General features: G+C 37.3%; 1 protein-coding gene across 3 annotated transcripts in view; it reads left to right on the plus strand.

Annotated features, from left to right (window-relative positions):
- NELL1 (neural EGFL like 1) overlaps window positions 1-22846 on the plus strand; it is a gene marked incomplete at its 5' end in the record, with an annotated part of 865989 nt that overhangs the window by 254887 nt on the left and 588256 nt on the right. For all 3 annotated transcript variants that reach the window (XM_081280547.1, XM_081280546.1, XM_081280545.1), the window contains one exon: window positions 14119-14218. In XM_081280547.1, the coding sequence (XP_081136673.1) occupies window positions 14119-14218 (100 nt within the window). The remainder of the gene's footprint in view (window positions 1-14118; window positions 14219-22846) is intronic.

A 22846-nucleotide genomic window follows, 5' to 3' on the forward strand; every position in this document is an offset into this window, starting at 1 on the left:
TTTATTATCTCTCAGGGTTGTATGGGTTGAACAGGCTGAGCTGGATGATTCTCACTTGGGGATCTCACATGTTGCTGGAGCCAAAGTCCTGTAAGGCTTGACATGGCTGCATGTCTAAGATGGTTTCTTTATTTATATGGCTAATACATCAACTAAGATGAATGGAACAGAAATTTCTCTCTGTGTCTCTGTCTCTATGTCTGACTATTGTCTCTCTCTTTCTCTTTGAGGCCTCTAGAAGTGGTTCCTTGGGCTTCTTTACAACATGGTGGTCTCAAGGTTTTCTTACTTGGTGGCTTAGGGCTTCCCCCAGTACAAACCATCCAAAAATCTGATGTAGAAATTCCAATGTTTCTTATAACCTAAGCTTGAGAGCTATGCACTGTCACCTCCTCTATATTCTTTTGCTGATATAGGGTGAGCCCAGATTCATCACAAAGGATGATACAAAAGCATGAATACTAGGAGGCATCATTAGGAGACAGGTATCACTGGACACTAGCTATCAAAATAAGACTTTGTGATACAGTTTTTCTATTTGAAAATGCCCCTGTTACCAACCCAATAGGTAACCATTCCATGGCTAGAGAACATTAAGTGATCAGCAAATTCCTTTAAATTAGAGTGAAAATCTACGTTTCAGTTACTTCTACCCAGTGAAGTTGCTTTTGCCCTCCAGAGAATAAGAGTGAATCTGTTTACTTTTGCAAGTAACACTGTGGTTGAAAAGTCAAAATCTGCACTCAAATGAACCTGGATTTAAATTCTGGAATTTGACCTGGTTATTAGTGAAGTTCAGAGTTTCTTTTCTACCAAGGGGTTCCAGTAAGAACTGGGTTGGTAGGACATGCTTAGTTTAGGTAAAAGAAGGTTCTTATATCCTCCTGCATGTTTTCCCTCTCCTGATCCCTCATACCCACTACAACTTAAGACAATTTTATAGGCAGAACCACCCACCCTAGGGGATTGTGAATGATATCATCTTCAATAAGGGAATGTTTGCCCCATTGCCTTTCGACCAGATATCCCTTTCTTGTCCAACGTTAGCCTGGAAAAATTGGACAGAATAGAAACACTGCCTACATGTCTAGTCTAGGTTGTTGGATAGTAGAATCTGAAGCATGGACTTTTGTGTTGATGATTTATTTATTTAATCTTTGGTGGTGATGGGGAAGGAGAGGTACAGTTCTAGAAATGAAAGAGAGGGACAGACCCAAGGAAGTAATAAAGGAAAGGCAGGGGAGCAAACATAAGAGCATGCATTACAGAGAAGCTACAGCCCTGAGACAAAGTGCAGCTGGTTTTGTGAGGCATCTCCAGAGAGGCTGACAGAACCACTGTGTCTCAGAATAGACCTTCTTTGCAAGTGCTTTTAACTACTTTATTTCATTTTCTTCTCATCAGATCCCTAGAGAAAAGGAAGGAATGTATTTTGAAGATTGAAGAGAATGAGGTATATAGAGACTGAGCAGAAGTTTTCTAACAAAAGAGCTTAAATCTTGCTCTTTATAGGAGTTTGAAGAGAAAGGGCCCTTTTGCCATATTCTGTCTCTCACTGGCCAGAATATACCTTAGGGGTTAATCCCTTTGAAGATCCCTATTGGATTTCTCATCCCCCCTCTTAGCTGCCAGTAGGAATGTCAGAGACTCCATGGGTCCAGTAAGTTTGGTGGTCTCTCTCTGTGTCCATAGGTGCTGGTTATAGGGGCTCCTTAACCTGTGGCAGAAGCAGGAATGGTGTGACAGTGAGGGCTTTATGATCTCTCCATCAACAAGAAAATTCCCAGTCCTTGGAGTGTGGTGGGCTAGGAGGGGGTGATTATTTACCTAGGACTAGCACAAGCCCATTACCACATTGGGACGTTGTTTGGATTAAAGAAGACAAAGTATGTGAATAATTTAATGCAATGCTTGGCACAAAGTTAAGTCCTCAATAAATGAGAGCTATTTTTATTATTTTACATGACTATGTATGTCCTACTTGAATATAAGACAGATGTCCTGTGCTCTGTAAATTGTTTCACTTCTAGGGGAAGGAAATTGATTTAGATTCTAAAACCCTTGCTTTTCTCTTTTACCTAGGGAAAGCTCAAATGATGAAAGATAGTTTCCCCCTCTGCTAATGATGCCAGCACCAGCCATGGATCCATCATTTATAACTAGCAGCCCCTTTTACATATTGGGTGGAGGCAGTGAGTCACTCTAGCTAGGGTCACTATTATGACTTGATCTCTGTTATCATCAGAGAGGATCAAGGCAGACATATTTGGGACCTGGGAAAGATACATTGATTTAAATGAATTTAAATGCCAACTCATCTGCGCAGTACTTACCACTGTTACTGGCACATTGTGGATGCCATATATACTTCATTTCATCTTTAGTATGTTCGGTGTTTTTTTTTTTTTTTTTTTTACAATTTAGAAAGAAGTTGAGCAGACGGGCTATTCTCTTTGCACAACTGGTGTGTGCATGCATGCGTGCATGTGTGTGAATTCACATGAATAATTTTATCCTCTTTAAAAAAAGACATCATGTTTTTATTCATTGCCTTTCAGCAGTTATTTACGAAATGGTTACTTTGTGCACAGAGAGAAGGGCATTTGACAGTATTATTTAACATTTTCTTGAGCACTTACTATTTTCTTTTTAATTGATTTTATTTTTTTTAAATACATGACAGCAGAATGCATTACAATTCTTATTACACATATAGAGCACAATTTTCCAGATCTCTGTATATGAAATATGTTCACATCAATTCATGTCTTCATACATGTACTTTGGATAGTGATGTCTATCAGATTCCACCATCATTGCTAAACCCCTGCCCTCTCCCTACCCCTTCCATCCCTCTGCCCTATCTAGAGTTTGTCTATTCCTCCCATGCTCCTCCTCCCTACCTCATTATGAGTCAGTCACCTTATATCAGAGAAAACATTCGGCATTTGTTTATTTGGGATGGGCTAGCTTCACTTTTCTAGAGACTGTTTAAAGCATTTTAAACATATTATTCTACTCAAGCCTCTTACTAACCCTGAGAGGTAGATACTATATAGAATTGCAAATCAGGGCACAGAAGAACAAGGCCACGTGGCTGATGAGTGAGCTAGCTGGGTGCAAGACCTCTGTGGTCTGGCTCCATAGTTTCTTCTCTTTGCCTCCCTGTTGCCACTCCTGGTGCTGTTAGACTTATTTGGAAATATTTTTCACATCTGAATTTTATAGGGGTAGATTCAGAAAGATTGATTACTTTTCAATCTAAGAATCCAAATTGGTTAGGTTGGGGCCCATTGATTCGCTTGATCAAGTGTAGCATTTATAAAACCACAAAGAAGAGCACTGGGACACACTTAATGGATGTGGAGAGAGGGGACTAGGTATAGGATAAGAAGTCTTCTGATCTCTAGCAGACAGCCTCTCTAAAGATTTAAGCCCCAATGCTCTATGGCATCTGTGTTAGTCAGTTTTTTGTTGCTGTGACAAAAATATCTGACAAGAACAACTTAGAAGAGGAAAAGTTTAGTTTGGGCTCAAAGTTACAGAAGTTCAGTCTAGGGTTGTCCAAATCCCTTGCTTTGGTTTGAGATGAGGCAGAACATCTTGGTGAAAGGGTGTGGTGGAACAAAGCTCAACTCATGGCAACTGGAAAGCAGAGAGGGAGAGACAGGATGAGGCAAGGGAGAGATGCCATTCCCAAGACCACTCTCCTGGTGACCTACTTCCTCCAGCCATGCCCTACCTACCTACAGTTACCATCCAGTAGTTTATTCAAATGATTAATCCAGCAAATGGATTAATCCACTGATGCCGTCAGAGCTCTCATAATACAATTTTTTTAAACCTCTGAATAATGTTGCATTGCCTAATAGATTAGCTTTTTGGCAAGGGGGGTGGCATTTCAGATCCAAATCATAATAGCATCTATTTTGTGTAATGAATTAACTTTTTTCCTATACATCTGAAATCGTACTATATAAGTACTATCCTAGAGACATTAGAGGAAACAATATGTCAAATAAATTTCTGTGTTCTGAGATTCAAATGGAGATCCCCAGTTGATAAAATACAACCTGAAGATCCATCCATTTCCATTTTTTTTAAGTCTTCAGCCATAAGAGGAAAATCCTTTGGTGTCAAATATTTTCCCCAAGTATTTCCAGAAGTTAATGTATTGTTTTTTAAGTTAAAATGAATAAACTTAATATTTCTCAGTATTGCTCTTTTCGCAACATCTCTTTAGCCTAGCAATACTTTGTGACTTGAAAGTGTTATTAGAGGTTCAAGTTTAGCACAATGATTAGTATGGAACTTAAAATTGCTTTTATTTGACCAATGACATGGAGATTGTAACTCTTAAATGAGAGTATTACAAGAATGGTATTTTCCCACTAAACAAGAATGGTATTTTCCCACTAAATCCAGAACTCAATGCAGAGACCATAAAATAACATACCATAATCAGGATGATTTAAAAATGTTAATCATAAATTACTCTCATTGGAGATAGTTTTCAAAATAAAGTTAAAAAGCTTTGTGTCTAATTATGTAGATGGACTAAATGGGTTTATTGGCACTTATGCAACAATAATCACAATTCATATTTTAAATTCTGGCACAAAGGTTTTTCTCTAAACATTTGGAATTATGATCTTACTCATTAACTATGTTAGAGGTTGATTAGAATTATTGACTGATTCAATCAGCAGTCAAAGCAAGCCCCCTTTGTAAAAAGAACTTTTCATGAGTGACTTTTTTTTAAAAAAAAAATGTTTTTTTTGTAGCCTTTTAAGTATTGTTTTGTTTTATAAAAGCAGTGTAGACTCATTTTATATTTGGAATTTTAAAAAGTAAGAGGTTAGGAAATAAAGAGCAAAATTAAAGAAAAACAGGACAAAGAATGCTATACTGTCTGGGTGGAAAATTATGAGGTGAGTAAACTATGGTACAGATAATTTATGCAAAAGATGATCAGTGGAGATTTACATTTGACATTTAATATTATACCTATGCTCATATTTAAGAAAGGGTGGGCTGGGGATGTGGCTCAAGCGGTAGCGCGCTCGCCTGGCATGCGTGCGGCCCGGGTTCGATCCTCAGCACCACATACCAACAAAGATGTTGTGTCCCCCGAGAACTAAAAAAATAAATAAATAAATATTAAAAAAAAAATTCTCTCTCTCTCTCTCTCTCTCTCTCTCTCTCTCTCTCTCTCCTCTCTCTCTCTCTTTAAAAAAAAAAAAAAAAGAAAGGGTATGCCTGATAACAGTGGGAGTTCTTGCCAATCTTAAAGGTGGAGAAGCAGGGAGATACTAGAATGAAAAGTCCTGTCCAGCTGCACTCTGTTCTCCCACCTGTGTTTGGATCTGTCTTTTGGCTTTACATGAGACTCCCCTTCTGGAACTTGCTTCTTGGTTATCTTAAACGTGAACGTAAGAATGGGAGAGAAAAATTAAATGTTTTAGATATAGCGAGGTCCTCTTCCATCTTTTTAAAGAGTAATTAATGGGCCAATTTTTAAAATTCAGCATGAAACTCAACACAGATGCAAGTGATGCCAATGAAGAGGGCCTTAGTTGAGGTTTGGTTATAAAGATTCAACTACTGAATATTTAACACTTTATCGTATGTAATTTACTTACATTTAGGGGAAAGCTGGTGCTCATCTAAGGGATGCTTTTTCAGTACCGCAATACCTGCATAGCTCAGCTCTTGTCTATTTCCTCTGCTAGCAAGGTTTCTTTTTCTTTTATTTCATTATTTAAGTTTCCTGAAATGTGGCATCTTCATAATTTCTTCCCATCTGACAAAATTAGTTGTTCTCCTATGACTCATTATAATGCCTTTATCAAAGCCCATGTTTTTGGAACTTACTCTGGTTATTATGGTTTTTAGTTGAAGTCATTTTTATTTCCTTCCACCCAAACTGTGAGCTCACCAAGAACAAGGAAGATGTCTTATTTATTTTGAGGTTCACAATGCCTGTTACCCAGCAGAATGATGGAACTGACTCTCTTAAGCTCACTGTATATAATTCCCCACCTCTCTTTTCAATGATATTGGGTTGGTAGCTCAAAATCAACCATCGTTAGAATATTTACACCATAGAGATCAATAAACCTCACAAATTAGACCTTCTCCACTCCAATCAATTATTAAAAATATATCAGCATATCACTGTTAGCATCCTTCTGTTTTTTTTAAAGAGAGAGAGAAAGAGAATTTTAATATTTTTTACTTTTTATTTTATTTTATTTTATTTATTTCATTGCTAATGTGAAATTTAATGTTACATGAAATTTACCAACGTATGTATATTCAAAAGTTTCCATTTTCAGCTCCAAGTAAAGAATATTAATGAATCTCCATCAGAGTTCTAACAGGGTGACTAAACCAGAATTGTCATGAACATATGAAATTCACCTTTTCAACATATTATACTTTAATGCAGTTCTGTTCTAAGTAAAAGAGTAACAAATCTCTCATTTTAAAAATGAAATCTATGTGAATGAAGTATATTGATAACAAAACTTTTCTTGGTTGCTTGTGTTTTTTATTTAATTTTGATCGAAATGGAAATCTGATCCTAACATTAGGACTAAGGAATTTGATTTTAGGAGAAATGATCTCTTGAAGTATGGATGACTCTATAGATTCAGTGAAACTCAAGTTAGTCCCTCTCTCTGAAGTAGGGAATTATCACTTATTACACAAGATAGGATTACTGAAAAAGCTTAAATTAACTGTGGGAAGTAATACAGGAATGTAATACTTTTAATTCTATAAAATTCAGTGAGAAATTCATGTTTTACTGGTAAATACATAAAAGCACTTTGTAATACCTGAGATATTGTAATACCTGAGATTAATGTTGGTATTGGACTTCTTTTGTAGACAGACATTTTAGCCATCATATTTGAATAACAGTATAATTTTACATGGAGTTCAGATTTTTCACTCTGAATTCTGATTATACTCTATTGAAAAAAAAAATCTGGATTTACCACACCACCTATGCAGAGTGTCAGGGATTTTGCAGATTACTATGAGAATTATCGCTTAAATTATGTCTGAATTACCCCAAAGAAAGAGTAGGAATGATACAATTATTGCATGCCTCTTGGTTTCCCTATTTTAAAAACTAAGATTATCATTATTTATGTCACTCATCCCCTGCTATAATCACTCTTAATTCAGGAATACAAACATGCAAGTGATTTGGGACCTGTGACACTTTGCAGAATTTGTAGGAAAATGAAAACATGAGTATTTTAATTGTGTGAACTTCTTTTTTTTTCTTTTTTTTATTGGTTGTTCAAAACATTACAAAGCTCTTGACATATCATATTTCATACATTTGATTCAAGTGGGTTATGAACTCTCATTTTTACCCCTTATACAGACTGCAGAATCACATCGGTTACACATCCACGTTTTTACATATTGTCATACTAGTGACTGTTGTATTCTGCTATCTTTCCTATCCTCTACTATCCCCCCTCCTCTCCCCTCCCCTCCCATCTTCTATCTCTACCCCTTCTACTGTAATTCATTTCTCTCCCTTGATTTTTTTCCCCTTTCCCCTCACATCCTCTTATATGAAATTTTGTATAACAATGAGGGTCACCTTCCATTTCCATGCAATTTCCCTTCTCTCTCCCTTTCCCTCCCACCTCTCGTCCCTGTTTAATATTAATCTTTTTCTCATGCTCTTCCCCCCTGCTCTGTTTTTAGTTGCTCTCCTTATATCAAAGAAGACATTTGGCATTTGCTTTTTAGGGATTGGCTAGCTTCACTTAGCATAATCTGCTCTAATGCCATCCATTTCCCTGCAAATTCCATAATTTTGTCATTTTTTAGTGCTGAGTAATATTCCATTGTGTATAAATGCCACATTTTTAATCCGTTCATCTATTGAAGGGCATCTAAGTTGGTTCCACAGTCTAGCTATTGTGAATTGTGCTGCTACGAACATCGATGTAGCAGTATCCCTATAGTACGCTCTTTTAAGGACTTCAGGGAATAGTCCGAGAAGGGCAATAGCTGGTTCAAAAGGTGGTTCCATTCCCAGCTTTCCAAGGAATCTCCATACTGCTTTCCAAATTGGCCGCACCCGTTTTCAGTCCCATCAGCAATGTACAAGTGTACCCTTTTCCCAACATCCTCGCCAGCACTTGTTGTTGTTTGACTTCATAGTGGCTGCCAATCTTACTGGAGTGAGATGGTATCTTAGGGTGGTTTTGATTTGCATTTCTCTGACTGCTAGAGATGGTGAGCATTTTTTCATGTACTTGTTGATTGATTGTATATCCTCCTCTGAGAAGTGTCTGTTCAGGTCCTTGGCCCATTTGTTGATTGGGTTATTTGTTTTCTTATTGCTTAATTTTTTGAGGTCTTTATATACTCTGGATATTAGAGCTCTATCTGAAGTGTGAGGAGCAAAGATTTGTTCCCAGGATGTCAGCTCCCTATTTACCTCTCTTATTGTTTCTTTTGCTGAGAAAAAACTTTTTAGTTTGAGTAAGTCCCATTTGTTGATTCTTGTTTTTAACTCTTGTGCTATGGGTGTCCTATTAAGGAATTTGGAGCCCGACCCCACAATATGTAGATTGGAGCCAACTTTTTCTTCTATCTGACGCAGAGTCTCTGATTTGATATCAAGCTCCTTGATCCATTTTGAGTTAATTTTTGTGCATGGTGAGAGAAAGGGATTCAGTTTCATTTTGTTGCATATGGATTTCCAGTTTTCCCAGCACCATTTGTTGAAGATGCTATCCTTCCTCCACTGCATGCTTTTAGCCCCTTTATCGAATATAAGATAGTTGTAATTTTGTGGATTGGTTTCTGTGTCCTCTATTCTATACCATTGGTCCACCCGCCTGTTTTGGTACCAGTACCATGCTGTTTTTGTTACTATTGCTCTGTAGTACAGTTTGAAATCTGGTATCGCTATACCTCCTGATTCACACTTCCTGCTTAGAATTGCTTTTGCTATTCTAGGTCTTTTATTTTTCCATATGAATTTCATGATTGCTTTATCTATTTCTACAAGAAATGCTGTCGGGATTTTGATTGGCATTGCATTGAACCTGTAGAGAACTTTTGGTAATATCGCCATTTTGATGATGTTAGTTCTGCCTATCCATGAACAGGGTATATTTTTCCATCTTCTAAGATCTTCTATTTCTCTCTTTAGGGTTCTGTAGTTTTCATTGTATAAATCTTTCACCTCTTTTGTTAGGTTGATTCCCAAGTATTTTATTTTATTTTTTTTGGATATTGTGAATGGGGTGGTTTTCCTCATTTCCAGTTCAGAAGATTTGTTGCTGATATACAGGAATGCCTTTGATTTATGCGTGTTGATTTTATATCCTGCCACTTTGCTGAATTCATTTATTAGTTCTAGTAGTTTCTTTGTAGACCTTTTTGTGTCTTCAAGGTATAGGATCATATCATCCGCAAATAGCGATAATTTAAGTTCTTCTTTTCCTATTTTTATGCCTTTAATTTCTTTTGTCTGTCTAATTGCTCTGGCCAATATTTCAAGAACTATATTGAACAGAAGTGGTGAGAGAGGGCATCCCTGTCTTGTTCCAGATTTTAGAGGGAATGCCTTCAGTTTTTCTCCATTTAGAATGATGCTAGCCTGAGGCTTAGCATAGATTGCTTTTACAATGTTGAGGTAAGTTCCTGCTATCCCTAGTTTTTCTAGTGTTTTGAACATAAAGAGATGCTGTACTTTGTTGAATGCTTTTTCTGCATCTATCGAGATGATCATATGGTTCTTATTTTTAAGTCTATTGATGTGGTGAATAACGTTTATTGATTTCTGTATATTGAACCAGCTTTGCATCCCAGGGATGAATCCTACTTGATCATGGTGCACGATCTTTTTGATATATTTTTGTATCTGATTTGCCAGAATTTTATTGAGGATTTTTGCATCTAAATTCATTAGGGATATTGGTCTGTAGTTTTCTTTCTTTGAGGTGTCTTCATCTGGTTTGGGAATCAGGGTGATATTGGCCTCATAGAATGAATTTGGAAGTTCTCCCTCTTTTTCTATCTCTTGAAATAGATTGTGGAGTATTGGTATTAGTTCTTCTTTAAAGTTCTTGTAAAACTCTGCTGTATATTCATCCGGTCCTGGGCTTTTCTTGGTTGGTAGTCTTTTGATGGCTTCTTCTATTTCCTCACTTGATATTGGTCTATTTAGGTTGTTTATATCTTCCTGACTCAATCTGGGTAGTTCATATGTCTTAAGGAATTTATCGATGCCTTCACTATCTTCTATTTTATTAGAGTATAGGATTTCAAAATAATTTCTAATTATCTTCTGTATTTCTGAATTGTCTGTTGTGATGTTGCCTTTTTTATCCTGTAAGCTAGTAATTTGGGTTCTCTCTCTTCTTCTCTTTGTTAGTGTGGCTAGTGGTCTATCAATCTTATTTATTTTTTCAAAGAACCAACTTTTAGTTTTGTCAATTTTTTCGATTGTTTCTTTTGTTTCGATTTCATCTCTAATTTTAATTAGTTCTTGCCTTCTACTGTATTTGCTGCTGATTTGTTCTTCTTTTTCTCAGGCTTCGAGATGTAGTGTGAGGTCATTTATTTGTTGGCTTTTCCTTCTTTTAAGGAATGAACTCCATGAAATGAATTTTCCTCTTAGTACTGCTTTCATAGTGTCCCAGAGATTTCGATATGTTGTGTCTGAGTTTTAATTTACCTCTAAGAATTTTTTAATTTCCTCTTTGATGTCTTCTATAACCCTTTGTTCATTCAGTAGCATATTGTTTAATCTCCATGTGATATAGGATTTTTCCTTTCTCATTTTATTATTTATTTCCAATTTCATTCCATTATGATCAGATAAAATGCATGGTAGTATCTCAACTCCTTTGTAGTTGCTAAGATTTGCCCTGTGACACAATATGTGGTCTATTTTTGAGAAGGATCCATGTGCTGCTGAGAAGAAAGTGTATCCGTTGATGTTGGGTGGTATATTCTGTATATATAAATTAAGTCTAAATTATTAATTGTGTTATTGAGCTCTATGGTTTCTTTATTCAACCTTTGTTTAGAAGATCTGTCCAGTGGTGAGAGAGGTGTGTTAAAATCTCCCATGATTCTTGTGTTGTGGTCTATTTGACTCTTGAACTTGAGAAGAGTTTGTTTGATGAACGTAGCTGCACCATTGTTTGGGGCATATATATTAATGATCGTCAAGTCTTGTTGCTGTAGGGTTCCCTTGAGCAGTATGTAGTGTCCTTTTGATTAACTTTTTTTTTTATCCCTTTTGATTAACTTTGGCTTGAAGTCTATTTTATTTGATATGAGTATGGACACCCCTGCCTGCTTCCGTGGTCCGTATGAGTGATATGATTTTTCCCAACCTTTCACCTTCAGTCTGTGTATGTCTTTTCCTATCAGATGAGTCTCCTGTAGGCAGCATATTGTTGGATCTTTTTTTAATCCATTCTACTAGCCTATGTCTTTTGATTGGTGCATTTAAGCCATTAACATTTAGGGTTACTATTGAGATATGGTTTGTATTTCCAGCCATATTTGATTATGTATGTTGTTTAACATGATTTGTTTTTCCTCTATGCTTAGTTTTTCCTTTACTGTACTACCTCCCGCTGTTGGTTTTGATTGTTATTTTTCATTTTCTCTTCCTGTAATGTTTTGCCAAGGATGTTTTGAAGAGCTGGTTTTCTTTAACTTTTGTTTATCGTTGAAGATTTTTATTTCATCTTCAATCCTGAAGCTTAATTTCGCTGGATACATGATTCTTGGTTGGAACCCTTTTTCTTTCAGCGTTTGAAATATGTTGTTCCAGGATCTTCTAGCTTTCAGAGCCTGTGTTGAAAGATCAGCAGTTATCCTGATTGGTTTACCCCTAAATATAATCTGCTTCCTCTCTCTTGTGGCTTTTAAGATTCTCTCCTTATTCTGTATGTTGGGCATCTTCATTATTATATGTGTTGGTGTGGATCTCTTATGATTTTGTACATTCGGTGTCCTGTAGGCTTCTAGTATTTGTATTTCTTTTTCATTCTTTAAGTCTGGGAAGTTTTCTAGTATTATTTCATTGAATAGATTGCTTATTCCCTTGGTTTGGACCTCTATATCCTCTTGTATCCCAATAACTCTTAGGTTTGGTTTCTTGATGTTATCCCATAATTCTTGGATGTTCTGCTCATGATTTCTTAACATTCTCGCTGAGCTGTCTATGTTCTTTTCAAGTTGAAAAACTTTGTCTTCATTGTCTGAAGTTCTATCTTCTAAGTGTTCTACTCTGCTGGTAATACTCTCATTTGAGTTTTTAATTTGGTTTATTGTTTCCTGCATTTCCAGGATTTCTGTTTGTTTGTTTTTTATATCCTCTATCTCCCTATAGAGTTGATCTTTTGCTTCTTGGATTTGTTTATGTAATTCATTGTCAAAGTGATTTTTCATTGTCTGAATTTGCTGTATAATGTGTTCCTTGAGATTCCAGATCATCTGAAGCATGTATTTCCTGAACTCTTTGTCTGACATTCCATCAGCTGCAGATATTACCTCATCTATTGCTGAATTGACCTGTATTGTTTGTGGTCCTTTCTTTCCTTGTCTTTCCATACTGCTCATGATTCTTTCTAGTTTTGTGAAACTGTTATGTTAATGTTTTTCCCCTTATATATTTGTATTGTTCTTGTATAGCTCCAAAATCCCTCTTTTGTGGAGAAAGACAATATTAACAGTTCCCAATATCAACAGCACATTATCTAAGCACAAATTTTCATTCTTAATATATTTATAGTTAGCTTCTAAGTCTATAGATATTGGTTTTAATTATTACTTAAGAATATATTTATTAGTTTCATAAAAGGCGTACCATATCTGGTGGCATATAGAAAACTTAATTTCAGACGAAGGATGTTATACTTAGAGGGAAAGGAGTGAGGGTATGAGGTTAAACTAACTTAGCACCTTTGGAGAATTCTAACCAATAGACTGGTAATTTATGGAAGAATTTATAGATTCAACCTCCTATCTGTATTTAGATAGTTACCCTATGTATAGATAGCAAAAGTTAGGAGATTGAAAGTGGGATAGAGAGAATACAAAAGAAAAAGAAGAAAAAAAATAACAAGGAAGAAAAGAGAAATAAGAGAAGGAAAAGGAAAGTAAGATAGAAATAAAGAAAAAAAATGGGGGGAAGGTGGGGTATATGCATTTCCTCTATATTATATTACTTGGTAATTCAGTTGTTCATGCACAGTTCTTGGTTTCACATATGTTGAAGTTGTGGAAGAGAGAGAAGAGAGAAAGAAAGAGAAAAAAAAAGTCTCTCAGAGCACTGTTTTCCTTGCTTCCAGTAGGTGGCGTTGTCTATTCCTAGCTTGAGCCTCTGTATTCAGGGTGGTGGGTATAGCCAGTGTGAAAGGAAATGAGCTTCCACCTGTATCTTCCCTACTCTAGTCTCTGAGGTAGAAACCAGGTGCCTGTACAGTTGTTGTTTTGCGTTGATAGCTACAACCCCCAAAAGCTTGTGGGAAATATTTTCAGTTATCGCAGCTAAGGGTGGGGGAGTTGGAAACCGGGTACCTGGATCAGCCGCAGAATGGTGCTGGAAGCCACAGCCCCTTTGATGGGTTTTAAGGGTTGATGGGCTTCCTCTGGACCAGCACATGGGGCGGGGCCAGACTTCCTCCTCCGGTCTGGCTTGGCACGCGCCGGGAGTCTTCCTCCTCCCTATTTTTTAGTTTTTAGTTTTTGGCGGACACAACATCTTTGTTGGTATGTGGTGCTGAGGATCAAACCTGGGCCGCACGCATGCCAGGCGAGCGCGCTACCGCTTGAGCCACATCCCCAGCCCAACATCCTTCTGTTTTAAAGTAGATGCTCAAGAACATTAGATTGATTTTTTTTTTCATACCGAAAAGGAAATGTGCGTTCTCTTCTAAGAGTCTCATCAATGTAATTTGCAATGTTATCATAATTAATGAAGTTCCTAGGAGTGGTATTAGTTATAGGTTGCTATCACTGCAGGCTATTAACAATGAGCATTATACTTTGTATCATTGGCTAAACTTATGAACATATTTTTTTGTTTTTTTGTTATTTGACTTTTAGGGTGGAGTTTTAGTAAAAATTACAGAAATGTGCCCTCCTTTGAACTGTTCAGAAAAGGATCACATTCTTCCAGAGAATCAGTGCTGCAGTGTCTGTAGAGGTAAGAGGGCTTGGTGAGGGGGCTGTGCTTAGGTGGGGCTGGGGTGGCTGCGTGCGGGTTCAGTGAATAGTGCATTGGTAATAACATGGATCCTAACCTCTGCTCTGCTGCTTAGAAACTTGCACATCCTATTTACCTTTCTCAGTCATAGTCTCTTCAATTGCAAAATGAGGATAATAATAGTACCTACCTCATAAGACTGCTGTGAAGATTAAATGGGATAATGCATAAACACCCAGCATAATACTCAGCATGTGATAAACGTTCGATAAACGATAGCTTGTATAATAATGCTAATGATAGTTCCTGTAATAATAACCATTATCATCATTATGACATTTTTCTCATGAGTGGGATCGAGAAAAATGACTTATGGTGAATTCTTACTCATGGAATATGTTTAGGTGCAACTTTACTTTTATTTCCTTTTAGGAAAAAAAGCTTCAAATAATTACCACTTGATTGCTAATTAATTCTTGGGCAAAAATTTTTTTTGCTTCCTCTTCCTAGAATCCCCTTCATCCCCACATGTATTCCTATTTGTTTGAACTCCAGCTCAAGTGTCACTTCCTCTCTGAAATGCTCACTGGGGCAGAATTAGATGCATTAGGAGAACCTCAGCAGTTATACAAAATCTTAAAAAGAAATCCTGTTAGACTCATAGCTGTTATTTTGAAACTATACTTATCCCCAGATTTTTCACTTTCTCAATTATCTCTCAAGTTAGATTCTTTTTGGCTGAACTTTGATGCTTTCAGTGTTCAGGAAGGAGGACTCAGTAACCTAGCAGTTTAGCTCAAGTAGTCTTATATTTTATCATCTTTTCTTTGGTGTAGGGGTTGTCTAAATTTTTCTTTAAAGGTTCTCAAAGTAAATATATGTGGGACACAAAATTTTAACAGAATTACAACTACTAAGCTCTGCTACTATAGCATGAAAGCAGCCAGGAGCAAAGGCAAATGAATGGCTGTGGCTGTGTTCCAATAAACTTTATTTTCAAAAATGGGTGGTGGCCCCAAATTTGCTGACTACTCCCTAATATCTTTGGATATATTAAAATATATATTTTGCCATGATGTGTTTTCATCTTAGGTTGTGATTTCTCTCGCTAATCCCAAGTGAACTATGCCCTGGCAAAATTCTTAGGAAATCTTTGTATGATGATAGCCAAGAATGGCTCTTAGAATCAGTGACATGCTGAGCATGCTCTCAAGTGTCTGTCCTGATTTATCTACTTTTATGACTATAAGCAAATTGGCAGCTGGGAAGCCTTAGAAACGCCTAAAACTTGAGTGGAATTTTCAGAGCGATGCATTTATTGGTAACCAATAAGGTTGTTAGGTAGGTCTTATAATTTAATGCAAAATCCATCACTTGAGATTTGTTGAGGTGCCAAATGGGACTCAGTTTATGCAAATCCTTTCTGATTTATGGTTTCATTAGAGCTGAGTCATTGATTAGACCACAGAAATTCAGGATGGATTTCATTGCTCTGACCCAGTTTACTATAGAGCAGGTGCCACTGCTTCTGTTAGCGTTTCTCTGGAATGCATGCCTTTCTTTACCAGTAGATACTGAGAGGTGTCACATCTCACTGAAAAGCAAGCTTATACAGGGCTCCCACTGCTAGCAAGCTGGTGGCTTTTCCCGAACCTGACTCAGCTAGGGAAAAGTGAGAGGCATGAGCAAGACTTCGTGGACTTGATCTTAGCCAGGGCCACTGTGAAATTGAAGACTTTCTCCTTCCCGTTTCTTTTTCAACTAGGTAATCTTGCATTTGGAAACAGATGGTTTTGATTGGAGGTATTTGTGTATGAGAGTTTGCTTTGTGCTCTCTGACAAGTCTACATTTTGACAGAATAGATGTGGCCGGGAGGGACTTCCATTGGGAAGTTGGATTAACTAAGCCTTATTTGGGCCCATGTGTTCTCTTCACTTTCTTCTATACTACTCCTATCTCAAAATTCAGACAATGGAATGAAGGAAGCAATGTTTCCCCACTAAGGCCATTTTCAATACCACCTACCATTATTGCCTCCTCCTTTCCTGTTGACACATAACAAAGAACAGTCCAGAACATCCTGCCCACTTGTCCACATCCTCAGATCTGTGTGCATCAGGTGGCGAGAAGAGGAAAGGTATGTCAATCTGGGCAGTAGGGTATCTCTTTTTCAAAAGACACATACAGTTTAAATAACGATTAAAAAATATCCAGATGAGCGATGAGCTCAAAATCCTATTGGCTTGTATTATGGTCTGTGTGAAGTTTACTCCATTTCTCTTAATTCCAATTTATTTCCCAAGAGCATCTTTACATAATTTTGTGAGAAATACTTTTCCCTTCTTGTTGTCCCCCCCCCCCCTTTACCTCTATGTTTGTGTTTTCTGAGTGGACTCTTGGAGGAAGGGAAGTGGGCTGGACAATTTCTATTTCAACAAGACTTGGAAAGCCCAGGCATCTCTTCTAAGGAAAATTACTCAGGTTCTCTTATCTTTCCTCTTTCCGCCCCCACCCCCCAACCACAAACAAAACAGAAAGTGGTGAAAAGATGAGAAACACCCAACTTCTATGTGAAGTAATGTTTGTCCTGCAATTGGAAAGGCCACAGTATTTGCTTTGTGGATGCATATTGTCCACCGAATAACAAAGAAGCTTCTAGTTGGAAGTCATCTGATGAGATGAAAAGCGCATTTCAGGGATGAGCACTGTGGTGTAACACTGCTGTACGGCTTCTGCCACCCTGATGCTATTGACTACAGAAACCAAAGTGGCTGTGACCTTTCAATACTTGCACCAAAGGCCCTTCAATTAGCATATTTATCATCTCTCTCTGTCTCACTGTGAGTGTCAGATCATTACTCTAAGGGAAATTATCCCTTGAGAGTATCCTTCCTTAGAAATCTAAGTTGAAAATCTTTTTCATGTCTGCTTGTGGAATTTGAAATTTTCCACGGTTCATTCTCATTAGGACTCATATAAGCCACCTCACCTGGGGAAGCTCAGATTGGACATTTGAGGAAACTGCCTAAGAGTGGTTTTTATCCTCAATCTCAGTTGGTTGACAATATGTTATCTGTAAGGACTTCCAACTTTAGAACAGGATAACACAATTTTATAAATTGATTCTCTAAATGTAGGAGAAGGGTAGAGGTGAAAATATCTTCCTGTCATGTAGAATTTGTTTGTTATTTTCATGCCAATGACTTTGAACGATGATAGTCTTCTCTGTTTCGCAGATGAGATGATGTTAAAGCCCATTTTGCTGAGTTTCGACTCCTTTCCCCAAGTTATAACTTATTAGTTTAATTGTGTAATTAATTTTTTTGACTTAGTGATGCACATTTTCTTATATATTTTACTGCATTCCTCCCTCCCATTGAATGCTAAAAATAAAATGTGCAGACTGTAGTTTTACACTGAGTTTTTCTCTTTGTGCAAATTAAACTTAAGACCTTGTGGTAAACAGTGCTCAGTGTCTCAACAGAAGGTGTGTACAGACTAGGGGCTCAGATACCTTGCCTCTCCAAATCTTGAGTCATGCCAAATACAATAACTAATTCCCCCTCTCATTAGAGAAAAATGAAGGTTAGCAGTTGAATAGGTAACTAAATCCATTGGGTTATTGGTGCAGCCAAAATGACCTTAGGAAAAGGATATACAACAGTTTGGCAAGACATATGCAAGAGGAATAAAGATGATAGACTCTAGCAGGGGAGGCCACCTTGGGGCTCAAGGTCTCAGTTATCAGCAGTGTCACCCAGAACAGTGCTAATCACTGCTGCAGCCTTCCTCTGATGCTTCAGAATGTTTTTTTTTTTTTAAAGAGAGAGTGAGAGAGGGGAGAGAGAGAGAATTTTTAATATTTAGAGAGGAGAGAGAGAGAATTTTTAATATTTATTTTTTAGTTCTCGGCGGACACAACATCTTTGTTGGTATGTGGTGCTGAGGATCGAACCCGGGCCGCACGCATGCCAGGCGAGCGCGCTACCGCTTGAGCCACATCTCCAGCCCCCTCAGAATGTTTTTTATTGACAGCACAAAATTTGTTTACCCTCTTCATTTTCTTGAGGTAATCCTCCTAGCAGAAGCCTGCTGGCTTGAAGTGTGAGACCTTTGTGGGTGTGGGAGGGGTGCACATTAAAGTGACATCTATTCTCCTTCCTGGAAATAAATAATAAAGGCCTGAATGTAAACCCAGCAGAAAAAGATTACTCATGAATTTCTGTTGCTTTCTGTTAAAGGCTGAAGAAAAAAAATAAAAAGTCAACATTCTTGACCATGTATTCACATGCCCGCTCCAGGAAAACACAGCAATCATTTGACTCATCCCAAAATTCTTGACACTCTCCTCAGGGTTTTATTTCCCTCATAATCTGCTCTAATTGTATCTTCAGTGTTGCCAATGACTTTGGAGGGTTTTGCTGCATGTTAATGTCTTCCAGTGTTGGGGGAAAAGTTCTTCCCAACATCTGTTCCAAATGTGTTTATCTGTAATTTTAATTCATGCTCACTTGCCTTGTCATCTGGCCTGGGCTGAAATTAGTTGAGATTATTTGTACCATTTAAGATTTTATGCTCTTCAATTAAATCCTCCCAACGAGTCTTGGCATGGCATCACATGATTTCCTCCTGGGTCTTCCTTGTTGTTTTAGGTGAATTCAGAATGAAATGGTTTGAGAAAGAGGATTCCAGGATATTTGAATTGAAAGGAGACCTGGAAAGGTACTTGGTGAGAATATAAACTAAGAGGCACAGAATGAGAATATAAGCTCATGTGCAAATAAAGGAACTGGCAGTTGGTAGATGGGCCAGGTCCTCTGCATAGTGATACAGGACACCCTAGTGACCATGAACTAATATAATCTAGGAAGACAGGGCTGAGGCTAGGAGCAGAGGGCATTTCTAGTACAGTGTCAGGGAGTTCATGAATTCAGTGGCCCTGAAAGTGCTCCAATGAATGAGGGTCTAGAAGTCCCCAGAATGAGGCAGATTGTTCCAGAGAGACCTGAAACTAAGGTTAGACAAACTTGGAAAAAAATACCCTTAAATGTTGACTACTATGGAAGAAACCAATTGCATTCTAAAGTGGAAAGGACTGATCTCATCCTTCAGGGCTCAGGTTTCTCCTTTGCATGTGTTTTGGTTTGGAGTTGAGTAGGGATCCAGATCTCATAAAGGATCTCCTAGCTACATCCTTCCTGATCCATCTGTGGGTGGAGCTGACTCAAACCTTGGAGGCACATGAATGTGCTATTTTCAGTATGCCGTTGTGCTTTCTGTGGATTATGAGTTTGGGTGAGTGGTAGTGGAGGAAGAGCTATTGACTTTATGAGATTCAATTTAGGGTAGAAGAATCTGGAGTTTATTTTCTGAATGTTCAGGAACATCATCTCGAAGGTACACTGCCTGACCTGTTAGGGGATATGTCATGGGCAGGAGGCTGAGGGTAAGCCATTGTGCTCTATATGGAATCAAACTTTATCTACGTTAGCAATGCTAAGTCCTGCTTCGGGGTGGTAGCCTTTTCATTCCCTCTTGTGAAAAATGCACAGGGGTAAATCATGCAGATGCATGTCCATCATTGGTTGTAGAAGCCAAAGATGAAGCAAAAGAAATGGCTGGTTTTAAAGAGTATAGAGAGGAATTCGGAGAGCAGCAGTGTTGGGGGCTTCTTTATTATGAGGAGAGCTTATTATACACAGATCAGGACAATGGATTTAAAGAAACAAAATTGTTTTACTCATGTTATTTTGTACTGGATATAGAAGTCTTGATGCTGGACTACTGGGGGAGTCCCAATTGTAGACTGTTCCCACCAGAGGAGGAAAAATGTAATACCAAAGTTTGTTTCTTCATTCATTTCCTTGAGCATGTTGGGGACTTTTGCTTCTCCCTGTGTTTGTAACTCACATTCTTTGTCCAGCCAACCTTGCTTATCCTGCCAATTTCCTTCTTGAACACCTTGTATTAGGACCCTTTTCTGTGATAGTCCTGGAGCACCTTGTCCTCCTCCATCATAATGTCCCCTTAAAATACAATGCTCAAGGTCAGTCATCACCACTAGAGTGTAAGATAAACGAAGACATGTTTATGATGGTTATGATATTTTTGTGTTTTTTTTGTTGCTAAATCCCTATTTACCTGGCATAGTGCCTGAGAATATTTTAGCTGCTTAATAAATTTTTGTTGAATGAAATCTCTGCTAGGAACTAAAATTAAGGAGTTATTCTGAGTAAAAGCCAAAGACTTACTTCAGTAGATTATGTGTCTTTCTCTGAGCATCTGCTCGTTTTAACCACTTATATATGAGCTCCAACTGGGTCTTGTTCATCTCGGTTTCTCAAGAGAGTGCTCCGTTGTGTGACAAGTTATTTTTATTTTATTTTATTTTTCTGCATCGAGTCTTTAAGCAATGAGTGATAATAGAGTTTTTCTTGAGAAAGAAATATGGCTTGTGTCTTTGGGAAGATACAGGCATTTCATGGACTGGACAATTCAAGTATTTGATGGGGAACAGGTCTCTTCAGGCTGGAACAATATTTTTTAAATTTCTCCTGATGAGAAAAATTGTTGCTAGGGAATCAAATGGGGTGGTGGGGAGAAACTGAGAATGGTATTTGAGTTTCTATTTCTATTTCATTCACCAACTACTACTTGAATATCTATAGGGAAAGTGATTAATCTCTTTGAGGCTCAACTTATGCATCTTTAACACTCTTTTAATTGTAAGTTTGAAGTATGCCTATGATGTGCTGAGTCAGGTATAACGTGAACTGACCTGCATGGCCCTTCCCTTGTGGAGGTGCCTAGTGGGAAGAGACATCTACTAACAAGCACAGAAATAAACCCATATTACTAATAACTACTATAAACAGGAAGATCAGGGTGCTCTGTGAGAGAATAATGGGTCTCAATCTAATCTTGGGAGACAAGAAAATCTTCCCCAAATGGAGTAGAGTGTGTGTGTGTGAGTGTGTGTGTGTGAGTGTGTGTGTGTGTGAGTGTGTGTGTGTGAGTGTGTGTGTGTGTGTGTGTGTACACACATATGTATGTATGACTATGTTCTATTTCAAAATTTTTTTTTCTTACAACATACCAGAGTCTTTGGGACACTATGAAGTCAGTTTTAAGAGAAAAATTTATAGCTCCACCTTAAAAAATCAGAAAGGTCAAAGATGAAAACCCTATGATGCATTTTGAGGTCCTAGAAAAATAAGAACAAATCCATTCCAAAACTCATAGAAGGAAGGAAATAATTAAGATTAGAGATGAAATTAATGAAATAGAGAATAAAAAATAAAATAAAGGGTCAGTGTAACAAAGATCAAGAATAGCCAAAACAATTTAAGCAAAAATAACAATGTTGGAGAAATCGTAATACCCAGTTTCAAATTATGCTACAAAGGTATCGATTCAAAATCATTATGGTACTGTCATAAAAACAGATGTATAGACTGATAGAAGACACAGAGTTAAATCCACATGGATACAGTCCTCTAATATTTGACAAAGGCACAAAAAATATTGGAGAAAAGATACCCTTTTCAACAAACTGTGCCAGAAAAACTGGATATTCGTAGAAAAATGAAACTAGATTCCTCTCTCTCATCCTGCACAAAAGTCAACTCACAGTGAATCAGAGACCTAGGAATTAGATATGAAACTTTGCAATCACTAGAAGAAAACAGGGTTAAAACTCCAACATATATAAGTGCAGGCAGCACCTTCCTCAATGGTACTCCTAAAACTCAGGAAATAATCCCAAGAGTTAATATATTAAGTAGCGTCAAATTCAAAAACTTCTGCACAGCAAAGGAAACAATTAAGAATGTGAAAAGAAGTCTATGGTATGTGAGAAAATCTTTGCCAGCTATCTTCCGACATAGAATCCAGAATATATAAAGAACTAAAAAAAACCCTTAGTACCAAAATATACAAATAAAATATTAAAATCCCCTCAAATAAATGGACAAATGAACTAAATACACATATTTCAAAAGAAGAAATACAGATGACCCACAAATACAAGAAAACATGTTTGTTATTTTTAACAATCATGAAAAGGCAAATGAAAACTACACTGAGATTTCATCTCACTTGAATTAGAATGCCAATCATCAAAAATACAAACAATAATAAGTGCTGCGGAGAATGCAGGGAGAAAAGAAACACTTATGCACCATTACTGGGATTGTAAATTAGTACAACCACTATGAAAATCACTACGGAGTCTCTTCAGAAGTCTAGAAATGGAAATACTATATGACCCAGCTATATTACTCCTCAGTATTTATTCAAAAACTGAAGTCGGCATATATAGCAATACATGCATCACCTTGTTTATAGCTGCTCAGTTCACAATAGCTAAGTTAGGAACCAGCCTAGGTGCCTGTCAATGGATAAATGAATAAGGAAAATGTGATATGTATATACAATGGAGTTTCATGCACCCATAAAGAAGAATGAAATGATGATATTTATGGGAAAATGGAAGGTATTGAGAACACAATGTTAAGTGAAATAAATTGAACTCAGAAAGTGAAAGGTCATACCTTTTTCTCTTGTATATGAAAGCTAGAGAGGGAAAGGATTTTATAAAAATGGAATGAAGAATCAGTAGAGTAGAT

This window comes from Spermophilus citellus (genome assembly GCF_964194105.1).
Source record: "Spermophilus citellus genome assembly, chromosome: 2".
Classification (NCBI taxonomy): Eukaryota; Metazoa; Chordata; class Mammalia; order Rodentia; family Sciuridae; genus Spermophilus; species Spermophilus citellus.